Consider the following 16,420-nt stretch of genomic DNA (forward strand, 5'->3'; position numbering starts at 1 on the left):
ATTAAGCTATGCACAAGTGCAAAGTCCTGCATTTTGGATGGAATTATTGCATGCACAGATGCACACTATGGAATTACTGGCTAAACTGCAGAACTGCAGAGAAGGCCCTGACAGCAACTGTAGCAGTGGAAAATTAGTTTGGAGATTAGGAAGAGCTTTCTGCCTATGAGGGTGGTCAAGATTTTGAATAGGCTACCTAGAGAAGTTGTGAAATCTTCATCCCTGAAAATGTTCAAAAGCAGGTTAGACAGACACTTGGCTGAGATGGTTTAGTCAGGGATGCTCCTGCCTAAAGCAGGATAACCCCATGAGGTCCCTTCCAGACTAACTTTTCTATGAACCAATATCTTGAACACAAATAAATCAAGGATATGAATTGACTCTATTTATCCTGTAATTAGAGATAAGTAGTCTATACACTGTGCTGACTTAAGCAACGTGCATTTTTTAAATTTTTGATTCCAATATAAAATGGCTGTTATTTCAAATGTCATTCTAAAGTTTATGGAAACTCTTTTAGAAAACAATTCTTGCACAATTATACTCCTCAGTGAATCAATACCGGAGTGCTGTCTCAGGGATATCAGCTGATATTTTTCCAGCCAATTTAAAATACCATTCAGCAATACATATTATAGAAAAAAGATTAGTTTAAGCAACTATACTTTATTAGAATACTTTCACACTAATTTAAAAATAATAACATTTACTGTTTTACAATTATGTAGCATGTTTCATCAAAAATCACAAGGTTGCTTAATAAACATTGACTAAAAAAGCCTTTTCACAGCTTTGTGAATTTGATTAGGGGTATGTAGAGATTATTTCAACTAACCCGCACACAGGAACGCTAACCAGTGGTTTAGGGCACTGTATAAATGACAGGGGTATTTTAGGTAGACAGAGGGTATGTCTACATGAGACACTAACTGTGTAGTCGCCTAATAACATTGTGCAGTAGCATGCTGGGCAAAACGCACAATAATACAGTACTGGGCAGTAGAATTAGGCTACTGCACAGTTAGCATCTATAAAAACCTATGTGATGATGTTACTGCACAGTAGCACCAGTTACTGTGTATTGATTTAGTGCGTGGTTATGCAAGTACTAAACTTAATGCGCAATAACTATGGTGTAGTAATGAACATGTAGACACACCCAGAATATATCAAGATGAACTATAATCTTCCAAAGGTACAAGGATTAGCATCCCTAATCATGAAATTGAAGGAAATTAGGGTTGGAAGGCAATTGAAGAGGTCATCTAGTTCAACCTCCTGCTCAAAGCAGGACCATACCCAACTAGATCATCCCAGGATGGAGATTCCACAACCTTTCTAGGAGTTTCTACACATGGATTAATGCTCAGGGGTTACTGTGCATTTAATTTAGTAGAATCAACTACTAAATTAATGTGCAGTAACCAGAGTTACTGTGCAGTAGCACTGGCATGTGGCTTTTTAGTGACGCTACTGCGCGGTAGCCTAACAATGTTGCACAGTAGTGTACTGGCACTGCTTGTGCTGTGATGTGCTACTCCACAGGATTATTAGGCTACTGCACAGTTAGCATCTTGTGTAGACATGCCCCCTGGATACCCTGTTCTGGTACCTTATTACCCTCCTGGTGAGAAAGTTTTTCCTAATATCTAACCTAAATTTCCCTTGCTGTAACTTAAGACCCCTGTTCCTTGTTCTGCCATCTGCCACCACTCAGAACAGTTTAGCTCCATCCTCTTTGTAACCAACCTTCAGGTAGTAGAAAGTGGTTATTAAATACCCGCCTCAGTCTTCTCTTTTCCAGACTAATAAGCCCAGTTCCCTTAGTCTCTCCTTGTAAGTCATATGCCTCAGCCCTCTAACAATTTTTGTTGCCCTCTGCTGGACCCTCCAATTTGTCCACATCCTTTTTGTAGTTGGGGGCCCAAAGCTGAACACAGTATTCCAGATATGGCCTCGTCAGTGCTGAATAGAGGGGAATAATCACTTCCCTCAATCTGCTGGCAACACTCCTACTAATGCTGATCTGTATGACATTAGCCTTCTTCACAAAACGGGCATGCTGCTGGCTCATATTCCATTTATTGTCTACCGTAACCCTTTGTCTTCAGAGCTGCTGCTTAGCCAGTCAGTCCCCAGTCTGTACTTTGTCCTCAGTTTGTGCATGGGATTATTCCATCCTACGTGAATGGTTTTGCACTTGTCCCTATAGAACTTTGTGGACTTTCTTTTGGTCCAATCCTCCATTTGTCTAGGTCTCTCTGAATCCTAGTCCTACTTGCCAATGTATCTACTACTCCACTCAGCTAGGTGTCATCTACAAACTTGCTGAGGGTGCACTGCACTCTATACCACCTTTCATCTGCTTATGTGCTTTGGGATCTGAAGTGACAGTATGCAGACAGAACCTCAGTTCTGGAAGTCGGCGTTGAGGTGTTACCTCTTGCAGTGGCTCTAGTACCATGCTGGGGCTTTGTTCAGTACTGACTTCCAGAGAAGAATACAATTAAATGAATCATCAACATTGCTTTGTACAGCACCTAAGGGTGCATACAGCTCTTACATTTAGATTGACTTGACCAGGATTAGGTCAGTCTAAATGCCCAATTGTGCAGGCATTCAGAAGGATTAAATTGGGGGAAAAAATGGCGCACCTGATCTAAGTTAGGTCATTTGAGGAATTGTACTAACTTAGATCAAGATCAGAGTGTCCTGTTCTAGGAAAGGTTTAAGCTGATGTTGTGAACACCTGCATTCACAGAGCAGCCCTGGGGCTGGGAAAACTCAGTTGCTCATCCCAGCCTCAGGGATATGCTATTTCCACCCCACCTCCACACACCCTGTCCTGACTGGGGTATTGTTAACCCTCTGCCCTGGACTGGGCAACCTGACATCTCACAGACCTGCCAGTCCCTGCCCCCACCGTATCTTGCCAACCCCTCTCCCCCAGACCTGTCAGCCTCCCTGATCCCACCTGTCTCTCCTCCAACCTGAGTTACTTACAACAGTTTCTCCTGAGGCTCCTGCAAGCCTACATAAGCTGTTCCTGGGATCAGCTGACTGGCTTAAAGTAAACCACCTACACCAAGACCAACTGCAGAAAACACTTGTTCACACTGTAAATTATTTGTTGGAGGAAACACTAAAACAGCTTGGATATAGAAGTTAAAAAACCAAACATATCAGGGCCAGATTCTCAGTTAGTGTAAACTGATCTAACCGCATTAAGAAAATCAATTAGGCTGTATGAATTTACACCCACTAAGAATGTGTCCCTTTTTCTTTAAATAAAGTATGCTCAAAAGACCATTTTCTTTTCACCATAAGTAACACATATAGTAGGAAGTCAACAGTACACCAATATTCATATTAACACTAGAAAATCTTGCGTGCTATATGGAAAATGGTACTTTATGCTGTACATTTACTTTACACATGCAAAATAAAGAAGGAAAGGCTACGCACCTTATTATTGTTCATATTAATTCCAATAAGAAAAATAAGTTCTGCCAGAAAAAGGCTGCAGCAGAGATTTTTGTGAATTGTTGTTCTAGTACTTTGAATTTCACTGAAGAACCAGAAGGTAAAAATGCACATGGAGAGGCAAATCAAGGAAATAATTATTCCTAGCTGAGTGATTCTTGTAAGAATATTATAATTTGTAACATCCTGGGGGAAAATTATAATATAATGTTTAAGAGAATAGCTCTGTACTTTGTCAAAAAAGCTTCATTTGATAATACAGTTCCCTTTCCTTTTGTACAAAACATTAATCAAAACAGTTTGTAGGATTTCAGTGAACAAATGTACACTTCTGATAATCTAAAAAGTATTAGGTATTTTTAAGACAGATATAATATTCATGAAAATATGAATACATTATAATACACGTGTATTTTAATATTCTTACATTAACAATATGTTATTTTTAAACATACCATATTTATATTAGTATGTGTTAATATGATTAAAATTATGATTTGTTAGTACATAACAAATATATTTGCAACAGTAAATGTATTAATATAACCTGAAAAGCACTCATATAAAAGGACTCATTACTACATCAGTGATTTAAAGAGTGAAAAATGAATAGCATTAGGGTCTCATTTGTACTGAATTTATGGTATGGTCAAAACAAGAATTTGAATTCGTAATGGTTTAAAACAAAAGCTGGTTTGAGATACATAACATGGATATTGTCTAAAATATTAGCTCTTCTTAAATGATTATGTACACATATATTCTGTGCAGCACTATAGTTACATTTGCTGCTTGTATTCTGAAAAAGGAACTTCTGAAATAAGTAACTGCACACCAGAGTAAGGGCAGGATTCAGTTAGCCGTAAAATGCATCTAAGTTTGGATTCTAAATACAGGCCTAGAGATTATCCTTCCTTTATTTTTAACTATGTCTAGACAGTACACAAGGCTTATATTTGAACTGAAGACTTAAGATGCTATTTAGCAAACAAACAGCAGCCTCTATCAGCATGAAGTACACAGTGGGCACATCTACACATGTGCCTGACTGTGTAGTTGTTACCGCTCAGTCATTTAGTACTTGCTTTAGCAGATTGTATGCTTGGAACAAGTTTTTTTGTTGCATTACTGCTCTATAATATTGTAGATGGGGCATAAGGAAATTCAAACACATATGGTGGGGGGTGGGGGGGGTGGGTTGTTTTCATTCTGCATGATAAATTTGGAGTTTGAAGCTGGAATGAGAAAAAGAAATGATGGAACCAAAAGGAAAAGAAGTACTTCAGTAACTTTGGAAAGATATATTAAATGAGGATGTGAACAACTATCTGGTAAAATGCTAAGTGACAAATAGCACTTACAACAGAGCCACCTGACGACATCAAAACAGCAAAATGAGTCAGATGATTACACTTGCATGAGGTATGAGTAGCGTTGGAATGTGTCAGCTCACAGCCTTCTGTGGACCAGTCACCATCCATTGTGTCTGCCGAGTAGTTCCAAAATGCACATTTAACATTTTTATCTGCAGTCTGGAGCAGAAACAAGATATTTTACCAATGGCAAAAGGCAGGGAAATATCCCAACAAGAGACTCCTGTTACATTAGCCAGAACAATTCATTAAAAATTACATTTTACTAAAAGAAGGTTGTGAAACAAAAGACACATGCTGCAGGGTTTTTTCTAAGCAATTAAAATATGGCACAGGACTGAAACACTCGATTCATCCAGTTAACACCAGACTAAACAAGCCAGGCTAATCCAATTACCATCTTTCCTGCTGCTTACAAAGGTGTTAGAATCTTATATCAACTGAATGTATATGCATACACTGAAATGCAGAAAACTGAGATTTGTCCTAAATATCTCATAAATAAGATTGTTAGCAAGGCATGGGCCATTTGTAGGCCAATTTAGACTGATTGACATGTCAGGCATTACGCTGCTAACTACGAAGGCTATTAACCTGTAGGCACATCTACACAAGATGTTTACTGCGGAGCTGCTTAACTAGCTCCTTGGTAAAGTCTTAACATCTACACGAGTGACCCTATTTGGCTGCAGGAAACTAATTAACTGTGCCCCAGGTCAGTACTTGTAAATATAAGTACTATCCTGCAGTGGTGTTCTTTAGTCGGCAGTAACACATGTGTAGTCACATATGTGGCTGGCTGGGGCATGAGACGGTGCTTTGGTGTGGGGCTGCCTGGCAGCTAGCCCCTCAATGCAGCACCCTCATGCCCCAACCAGCCCCACCACAGCACTCTGAGCACTATGACCCCTGGGATTCCCTGCCAGCCAGGGCTGCTCCGACACAGCTCAATGTGCTGCAGTCCTGGGTGCATGTGAAGATGTGGTGCCCGGGAACAATAAACTCTGGCGCGATATGCTCTGGAGTTTATTGCTCCATGCTAACAGCACATGTAGATGCACCTGTAGTATTAGGAGCTATACTAGCATAAAACAAAATTATGGTTTCTATCCTAAATATTAAAGTTATTTCACAGAATATATCAGCCAAATTTGAAACCAGAGGTTACTGCATTCAAACTCTGCTCCCCTGCCCACCGTTCTGTTAAAATAGAGTTGCTTCTTTGTTGACCTCACTCTGATTATTCTTTCACTATGTAGCCTATTGTTCACACAAAAAAAAGACTAGAAAAATCGTGCATGTCAAATGATGAGCAAAGTTCTCATCAATCTTAAAGGAATGCTTATTGGCTCAGAACCAATGGCAATGTTACAGTGCTGTGCTGCAGGTTTTGCATTCACATCTGTTCAAATATGGTGCAACCTGATTTAGAGTATTTTTCCACCTTTTTCCATACTTAGTTCAAATAATTTAATGAGCTGTTGAAGGGGTTACCCAAATTCAAAATGGTAGGAAGCCAGAGGATTCTCTATGTGCATTTATAACTATTACTAACATTGCAGCTCAACAAATATATAATTCTTACTGATGACCAGGGGTCCAGGTTTTCCATTTCCCATGGAAAAACAGAGCAAAATGAGAACTTCCTCTTTCACCCAAGGAAAATGTAGATTTTTCATTTTCATGGAGAAACCTGCAGATTTTGCACTTTTGCAAATAGCTTTCTGGGGAGTGGGAGGAGGGCAGTCAGGCAGGGGGCTCTATGTGCATGTATATGCACATGGCTGCCAGGCAGCCTGGGGAGCAGCTCCCACATGTATGTCTGGCAGGGGAGGGGTATTGAGGCCTCCATAGGGAGGAGGGAGTGAGTTGGGCAGGGCTGGGGCTGGGGATGTTGCCCAGCTGGGAAGTGTGTGGGGCTTGGGGCCCGAGGCCAGAATACGCAACTGCAGGGCCCCAGTGGGGAGTGGGATGGGGCCGTAGGTGGCTCATCTGGGGGTCTGGGAATGGGGCTGGCTCCCTGCTGCTGTGCACACTCCTGCGGGGTGTGGTGGGACCAGAGACCCCCCAGATCTGTGTGCAGGGTGCCGGCTCCACCCCTCACCCAAGCCTGCACCAGAAAAGCAGTGGGTTGGGGAGCCAAGGTCCATGCTCTGCTCTGCTGCAGCTGCAACTTCTTGCAGGTGGCAGACAGGGCTTGGGCACTGCTGCGGAGGGCAGCAGGCTGCCAACCTGGGTCCCCAGCCCTATAGTCCTGGCTGCTGTGGGCCACAGCCAGCACGGCTGCGGTGGGCAGGGTGTGTGGGTGGGGGTTGAGGGGCGCCAGCAGGGCTGTCGGGGGCTGTAGCTTGGGAGTGAGAGGCCTGGATCTATGTTCTGTGAGCTAAGGGTGCAGGGTGAGCTCTGATCTTCCATGATAAAAAAACTTAAAATCAAATACCGAAATATATAGGTATTTAGAACTTATTTAATGATAGTGATTGAGGCACTGGTAGGCTTCAAAATTACTTTAAAATTGTAAATATATCAAAACAAATTTTGTTCAATTGATACCTATATATATATATATATATATATATATATATATACATATATATATATATATAGTCGCTTTTCATTTTAATCAAGGATTTTGGGGGTTTAATCAGAGAATTTGTGATATTTTATGAGAGAATTTGTGATTGTTTTATCAGGGAAAACCTGCATCGCTGCTGATGACATATTTCAACAACACTTTTCAATGGCAGGGTGTTTAATATACTGCACATAATGAGCCAAATTCAAGATTGTCATTTATTTTCTAATTAAACTAAATGGATATAAGCAAATAATAGCACTATGTCTTAACACATAACCCAGTAGGTGTGTTACGTCACATAACAAAATAATTAGCATGCTCCTTTTTCTTCAGAAGTTGATTAAAAAAAAAATCTTACCTTGACATACTTTAAAGTAAATGTGATTTTTTCAAGCTCATAGAGTGTAGGTGGATTTGAGCTAATTGCGACAGCTATAACTGATGAGCTTACTGTCTCTCTCTCCTCTGAACTGTCTTTCAACGAGTGGTTTTTAGATGATGAAAGCAAAGAGCCAATATTGCTATACTGCAGAAACACAACTGCAACAGTGCCTATCAATCAAACAGACCGTGTTAAGTAGTTTGTGGGGCTTTTTATAGTAGAACAAAATTGAAGACATTAAGGAAACAATAAACAATAGACATTATTACTGCCATTGCATAAAATATGCAAAACAGATGGAATCTTTGTGGAATATTTATAAAATGTTTTAGAGACAAAGAAATATAGCTTTATTTAAAGCAATGTTACTTCCATTAGAATTAAAAACGTGTGTTCAAACTGAAAAGTCAAATAGGATACATGGATATATTTTCTGCAACAACACATGCTTACTGCTGTCTACCTCGGGCTGCAAGTGAGGTGTTGCCAAATGTGGTGTTGTAAACTAAAATGAGTAAAATTCTTGTCCTGATGAAGTCACTGACTCCTGTGGAGCCAGGATTCCCCGAGTGGTCAGTAACTGGCAGGGAGACATATAAGGAAAAGAAACCCATAGTGCTACAGGAAGAGGTACTGAAGAGATTAATGGGATGTGTCCTTTAGGGACAGTATTCAAACCAGTCTTTATTATGCTGTTAGGAATGAGATCTGCATTAGCTGCAAACACAAGATTAACCTTGAGAAGATAAGGCTGTTTTGCCAGTTTTGAGCATTCTGGTTCTCCAATAAAATTCTAATTCATTATCATTACTGATAGTCATTATGCTACTATAACTAGTAGTATTTAAAAATCCTGAACAAAACTAGGGCTCCACTGTTTTAGGCATTGCGCAGATACACAAAAGTCTGTGCCCTGAGGAGTTTCCTTGATAAATGTAAAAGGCGTACTAAAATAGGGCAGAGAAAGGGGGGCAGGGAGAGGTGAGATGGCTTGCCTTAGGTCACACAGCAGTTCTATGGCTGAGTCAGGGATAGGAACCCAGGTCTTCTAAGTCCCCAAATCCTCTGCCCATGCACTTAGTCTACACTATCATTCATGGATAATTTAGATAAGCATGTTATCCTTTCAAAACAATGCAGTACATTATTTCAGCTGGAGGCTACTTCTTGTCCTGAAGTATTGCAGAGTGGTGCTATTAAATGGCTGTTGTATTTCCACTCTGACTCATTTCAGCCATGTGTGGAGCTATTTGACATAAATGGCACATCACCTGGTTAGGTACCTAATACGCCCATCATCACATTAGTACCTGAATGTGATATAGTCACCATCACAATTACACAGGGAAATTGTGAAAACGGCTGTGTGTTTCCAAAGGCATTGGATACGATATCTTTTCTGAGTGGTAATTTATTTACATGTTTACACATTACCACATTTAGCTCAGTAGTGTCCCAGCAGCCTCAAGACTTATCTGCTGCCTTGTTAATTTTGATGAAGGGGATAATTTCAGTGCGAGGGATGGTTAGGGATGGTGAGTTTACACTCCTGCTGGTCAACTAATACGATTCAGGTTACGGTCAATTTGGATGGCTAGTTATAGTGCAGACCTGGCTTGGAGCATTTTTAACATCCTTACATGCTCCTTTAGTTACCAAATACATAGAAGTTATTATGTTTACTTGCTTGCAAATGTGCTTTAGATTTGTCAGTGTGATCTTAGAAGAACTTTTTCTATAGTAAAACTTGCAAAAGAGGGCTGTATCCATAAAAAAAAATCTGGCAAAAATCAGAGGTATATTTTACCTCCCATGCCAATAGAGGCAATGGTGGAATCCACAGTGAGGACTGGATGCAAGGCTTGAAGACTCCATTAAAAATGCCTTTACTGGTGCTCTCCTGTTGTGCCCAGTGTTGTTGCTCACAGTTAATAAATTCTACATCTGCTTTTTTGCCAGTGAGTACACAGTCATTGCATTTGTGTGCGGTGTGCTTCTTAAACCATGCTACAATTGGATAGCCTTTTCTTACCATTAGAGTTAGGTACTTCCTTTTTCTTTGGAGAGATCTTTATATAATCTGCTCCCATGTGAACATGGGGGTGAATGTGTTTCACGTGGTGCGAATCAAAAGCAAAAACCTTGAGTGCTGTAAAAGAAGAAAAATTCTGTGCAAATAGCAGTTCCATTACAGTCTAACATAATTTACAGTTAGGTTAATAAATGTGCCATTGGATTGCATAATTATTGTGAATTTTAAAAATATACCATTGTGCCAGATATTTCAAGGAGAAATGTTATTACTATAGTACATGTTTGCTTTAAACCTCCAGACTTTGTTATTCTTATGCATACATTTTGCTCACATACCTTTTTCTTTCCATGAAGAAATATGGTCTTTTATTTACTTTGCATTAAATTAGGAACTGGAAAGAATAATGTAGGTTACTTTAGGAAGAGCTATTGCTTTATTAAAAATGCATTTCTGAAAGGGACCACAAATCACTGTTATAAAAAGCAAAGGATAAAATTCTCCACTGAATAGTAACATTTGATAAAAGCCAATTTTTGAAAAGTGAATATTTTACAGTTATCCATCCGTGATACCATATGCACATTGCACCATGAAATAATGATGTGTGTTGTCAAAAAGCAAACAAACAAGTATCACCCCTTAGGACAAAAACTACATTAGAGGACACCAAGCTCTTTACTTGGTTCATTATAGTGCAGAGTTTCAATCTCACACAATAGGAACAAAAAAGTCAATCAGGCCTTTAAAAAACTCAAAACAAAACCCGCGCTCCTCCCCCCACCCCCTTAAACTTGACTGATGGGCTACAATCACTAAGCTAGACCATCTGCATTGCTTATAGCACAGCACACAAAAATAATATGAGCTATTCAATATACCAGCTGTCAGAAAATGTTTGTCAGGACATAAGAAACAGTTCTTCCTGGCTAAAGTTTTGAAGTGTTGTTGCTTAAGACACTGCACCATAAAATGCAGTGGAGGGTGAGTGAGACCTTTTTTGTCACAAAATAAGTTTGTGGGAAACACATCAGCATTGTGGAAAAGTTGCTTTTAGTGCTAACAGTGGAAAAATGTCAAATATTTAAGAGTCTGGGTCTAGTTTGGCTGCATACAAGAAAATTCACAAAGTTTAGCTAGAAGATGATCCATATTTATTGAGGCTTCTTTCCCAGTGATCCCAATAATTTACTTTATCACCAATACATCTCCTCCCAACTGGCTTTCCACATTCCCAGTACTTGTGGTAGTAGATAGTTAGCTGTCATACATCTTTAGTATCATCTCTTTAGATGCAAGCAGCATCTTTGTATTATATCTGCCTTCCTCCAGTGTCCTCTAGTGAGCTGCTCCTATTTTTGGAGGTTGGCCACATATGTGATTAAAGCCAAACTACAAATTATAAATACAACTGGCCTTCTGGGCTTCTGGACTCGAAACAAACCCTTGTTTTGTGAAATCTCTCCCTTCCTCACTTACCACGGGGACAGACAAAGTTTCTGAAGCAAAAGAAGAACACAGAGGGATTTTTTTCATTATAAGGGTGTACTGTGTGTAGTGACTGGTAATACTGGATCATTTTGAATCAGTACAGGAAACCAGGCTAGTCAGACAGGATTTGAAAGGGAAATTGTATAGCTGGTCATAACAAAAAGGAAGACAGCAAAAGCAGTTCTTAAAAATGCTCAGCCTTGGCTTTACTCTGCTATACTCAACCCAAGGTTAAACATATTGCTTCAATATCGCATATGGATTCAAAGAGACCAGACAGGCAGCAACTGAGTGTTTTTGAAAGTACCACCCACAGTGTTTTCATAAAAATCATGCAATACAGAAAATAAGCAACACAGGGAGACGGCAGGATGGCATAATGGCCAAATTGATACCCTTTCCCCTTATCCTTATGTGAACTTTCCTGAAATTCAAAACACATTGTGCATTGCCAACACAAGGTTCAGCTTGCAAGCAACCTGTCTAATTCACATTGCTCTGCTGAATTACAAACAACAAAAAAAGGTTTATGTAGTTCTGGTAGTGGCTCAAATTTTCATTCTGTTTGGAATTTGTATGTGTGTTTTCAAGATGAACAGTGCTAAAAGCACTGTGAAAACCGCCACCTTGCTCATGATTGCAAGCTGAACTGGACGAGGTATGGAGCTGAAGATGAGTAGATGAGGATATGCCCGAAAATATGAATGGTTGGGTTTGCAAATCTCATAAAAGTTAATACTTGTGGATTCTGCACATTACCACTTCTTCTTTTAACAATCTTTGCTGAAAAACATTATAATTTGCATTAAGGTATTATGTAGATTGGTTTTCTGTTTTTGTACCTAGGTCACTTGTAATGACATCTAGCTGCATTGTCTTTTTGAAGTTCTGTGCCATGCGTAGTGCTCCTTGTTCCACAGCATGCATCAGCTTTGTGAGACTTTTTCTTTTGTTATCTGTAGGGAGTGCTTCCCAGACTGTAATTTTATCCTTTTGTACAAAATTGTTCATGGTGTTAACAAAAACCTGTCAGTATAAAAATATTTTTTTTTAAGCGGAGGAGTTTTATACTATTTATAAAAGAAGAAAAACACAGTTGTAAGGCTCAAGTCACTTACATTAATAGTCACATTAGTAAGTGCTTCCTTGTCAGAAACTGTGTAATTCACAGTACTTAGGAATGGATAAGATACAGATAATGCTTCCACATATGAAATCACATCTACAGGTGAAAGTTGTCCTACAGTGCTCCTGTTGAATTCTTGTAGGACAGCCAGGGGTTCTTTTATGCTTCTAATCTGAAAGAAAAAATCAGTATACACAAGATATTTAGCTATTAATTCAAGATGCAGAACCACAAATGACAATACCAGCTCATTATTGTTGTGAATTGGTGAGCAAGGGACAGTTTCTGACATTCCTACAGTCCAAAAGAGGTACTGAAGTCGATAGAACCTCCCTGGGGCTAATGTTGCTATTCACATTGATCACATTGATCACATTTGGCCCCAAGCAGAGAGACAGTAAAAGCATAATGCTAAATTAGTAAATCTTGCTCATTTGTTTTGATAATTACAGTTCTGTAATTCTTAACATAATGCTCTATACTGTATTAATAGGTGCTCTGCAGCTTATTTTGTAAAAATAATTAAGCCTTAGTAATATGTGTCAACTTGATAGAGACTCTTCTACTCAATCTTTGCTAAAAGATGGGAGAAGAAAGGTATCAGTTTTTGTTAGTTTGTTTTTATAACGTTGATTTATTCATTTAGAGACTAGCAGAATTCTATCATCTAGTTAAGCCTCATTATTCAATGGCTAAAAACAACTAAATGACTTCAAAACTAAAATTATTAATTATTGATAATAATTATTACTAATTATCCATTAGATACTTTTTACAAAAATGTTTACATTAATAGCGGCTAAGAAAGTTGAGATTAGGTTATGATTTTGAATGCAGTTCTATGGTTGATTCAATGAAGAGGGTCACATTTAATTATATTAAATCTAATGGGGTTTATCCCCAAATATGGGAACCCTAATTAGATTGGATAATTTGGAAGGATTTCTGTGGTTTTAAATGGTGGACAGGTTTTCATAAGCTTGGCATTATCGTTGGCGGCATCCTTACGGAACTGGAAAATAGGCCGCTCACAGTTTGTGACTTAACTCCAAACTAAAACTCTAGGGCATGCTCACGTTTACAAGCTAAAATTTAATGCATTAATTTTTAATATTTTGCATTAATACAAAATCTGAAGGATTTGGATTCATGGCTTTGACTCAGGTTCACTGTATATATCTATTAAAATGTAAAAGTATTCAGTTTTAAGACTCAGGTATTCTATTCTATATAATTTATACTAAACTTATTAATATAATGCTTCTTAAATTGGGCATGCAAAAAGCTTTTATGTTAAAAACTTTTAAATCTGATACTTGAAACAATCTGTTTCACACAAAATTTGAACATGTACACATTTGAACATGTACATGTACATATGATTCACATGATTGTGAGTCCTTTATCCAATCAAATCAGACTCCTTTTGTTACCAGTTCATTTAAATTGCTTTTTGAAATCTGCGCTTCTGGGGAAAAATGTTTTTTCCCTTGTCTTGCACATGCAAGCTAACATACAATGTTCTGAAGGGAAAAAATATTGGTAACCAAGAGTATTATTGCTGCATTTTCTATTTTGTCACTTGTATACTCTGCCTCTATAAATAATCTGCCTAACTTTCATTCAGAACAAACAAATAACAGCACATAATTAATGTAGAAAGGTATAACTTCAAGAACTTGCCATTTGGAAATTCCTGAAAGATTACCACACTTCTGAATTCTACATGCAACATGAATTACTTCATTGGAGATATAAACAGCATAAGGCTTTCAGGCAAATTATCACTGCGATTCAAATATACAGCCCATTTTAAATAAACTGGATCTATTAAAAAGACTTCTAAAACATGCTATATTCAACTGTATGTCTCCATCATTTGTTAAAACTTTTTATGAAACAATTGAAACAATGGTGTCAAAAAAGAAAAAAAGGCTTAGCAAATCAACATATAAACTTAAGTTACTTACTTTAGCTAAGACTCTATTATTATTTTCAGTTATACAGTCATCATATAACTCACAGTTTGCCCTTGGAATTGCTGTGGAAGTTAAAATAAGATTAATTAAGTTTTGTAACAATGAACACACTCACTATAACAGTTCTCATGGAAGCAACCCCAAATCTACTGTCATTAAACTTTTATACATATGCATTCAGTCATGAGCATAGACCTGTGAGATCTGATCCTGACCATTACTTACTATTTTTCCCAACTAAAGTAATAGTAAGTCAAAAATGTACAGATGTAAATAGGTACAGCATGATTGACTTTGGTGGAGTTTTTTCCATTTATACTAGTGGAGGAGTCTCGTCCACTGCTTCAAGCTTTACACTGGCAGATGTGAGAGAAGTATCAGTCCCATATACTAGTATGCACTAGAATCTCATCGAATGTCAGGATGCATTTTCGATATAGAACAGATTTCATCATACTGTTCAGCAAAAACATATTTATAGAAGGAACATCACAATTCTATACCTAGAAAATGTAGATGTGAATGCCTTGCCTTTTTTTTTTTACTTCTAGATGATTAATCTAACTGAGGCTAAAGAGACACTGGTGGGTTTCTCAGAAGATGTAGTTCCATAATAACACATAAACCTTTATAATATCATTTACCTTGGCAGGAAGTGCCATCATTTGGCTTAAACTGTAATTTTCCTGTGGATGGTTGATAACCTTCCTTACAGGAGCAGTTATATCCTCCATCCACGTTTTCACATTTCGCATGATCTCCACAGGCAACAGTTCCTGCTTCGCTGCACTCATCTATATCTGCAACTATCGTGAGAAATTGAATTTTTTATTAAATATTTACAGACTAACACCTTGCTGCCTTGTTGATAATAGACCTGCATACTGCAAGCAATTTCATATCAAAATTTCATAAAAAAAGCAAGGACATAAAAAAGCCAAATTTAATGGCAAAATATCTACCAATTATATCACTTAGGGCTTGGTAGGATACATGATGGTGAAGCCTATCTTTTAAAAATAAAAATTTAATGTCACCAATAAACATTTATAAGATATTGTTCAAAGAGAAGCTTCTGATTTGTGCATACGCATAATAAGTTTATGTGAATTAAAAATAACTTTTATTACTGCACACATTGTATTGCATGTTTTAAAAATAAAAAATAATTCAATAGTAACAAAACATTGGACTCTACATAATGAAAAATATCCAGTATTTATTTTTCTACACATTACCCTAGAAAGTTTTTCACACCTCTACTATTTAGTTATAGAAGAGAAAGGAAACTGCAGCTGGGTTTTAAAGTCAATACATATGATTTTAGTACTTCAGGAGATCAGTCTGATTGTCTGGTTAATCTAATATTTAAGTCATGTGTTCATTAAAATGCTTGATGTATCTATTTAGACACATTTCAAATTAATTTCTCTAAAATTGTTGGTGCCATCTCATTAAGTTATAGTTGTGTTGGTACATTCAGCAACTGAATTGGGTATAGTTGGGTAGGTACATTCAGGAATTGAGCTGACTGGGTAAGGGTGGATCTGAATATTACAGTAATGAATTATGGGATGGGAATCTATACATTTTGAATTCTAGGGCATGATGCAAGTAAATGTAATGGGAAGGGGATGAGGGTTCCACACTATACTGGTTGTCTGGAGGTGGAGGTCAAAGATTTCAACTGACATACTATGGAGGTAAATTATATAGAATGACTCTTGGGACTGGATATTACTCTATAAAATGATATGCTGGAGATGAGGGAAGAACTGAACAGTGTGAGATAGAAAACATTTAAGATACTATGTTAGGTAGGTTCAGGGGAGAGTATATACAGTGAAGAGAATGAGTGGTTTTGTGCAGAGTGGACTTTAGGCAGCAGAAATTCAAATAATGTGGAAGAAAGGATGCATATCAAAAGGCAGAAAGGTTCAGCTTTAAGGATCAAGCATAAGGCTAAATGGCTTTTA

The 16,420-nt window shown here is 38.0% G+C and overlaps 1 protein-coding gene across 8 annotated transcripts in view; it reads right to left on the bottom strand.

Annotated features, from left to right (window-relative positions):
* The window catches only part of ADGRL4 (adhesion G protein-coupled receptor L4), a 211,682-nt gene that overhangs the window by 23,000 nt on the left and 172,262 nt on the right, over positions 1-16,420 (bottom strand). For 7 of the 8 annotated variants that reach the window (XM_059727988.1, XM_059727990.1, XM_019489077.2 and 4 more), the window contains 8 exons: positions 15,089-15,250; positions 14,436-14,506; positions 12,458-12,637; positions 12,182-12,365; positions 9,849-9,965; positions 7,793-7,986; positions 4,845-5,015; positions 3,466-3,669 (listed from right to left, as the gene is read on the bottom strand). In XM_059727988.1, coding sequence (XP_059583971.1) covers positions 3,466-3,669; positions 4,845-5,015; positions 7,793-7,986; positions 9,849-9,965; positions 12,182-12,365; positions 12,458-12,637; positions 14,436-14,506; positions 15,089-15,250 — 1,283 coding nt within the window. The remainder of the gene's footprint in view (positions 1-3,465; positions 3,670-4,844; positions 5,016-7,792; positions 7,987-9,848; positions 9,966-12,181; positions 12,366-12,457; positions 12,638-14,435; positions 14,507-15,088; positions 15,251-16,420) is intronic. The other variant, XM_059727991.1, reaches the window with a different exon arrangement.

The sequence above is a fragment of the Alligator mississippiensis genome, chromosome 5, assembly GCF_030867095.1.
Source record: "Alligator mississippiensis isolate rAllMis1 chromosome 5, rAllMis1, whole genome shotgun sequence".
Taxonomy (NCBI): domain Eukaryota; kingdom Metazoa; phylum Chordata; order Crocodylia; family Alligatoridae; genus Alligator; species Alligator mississippiensis.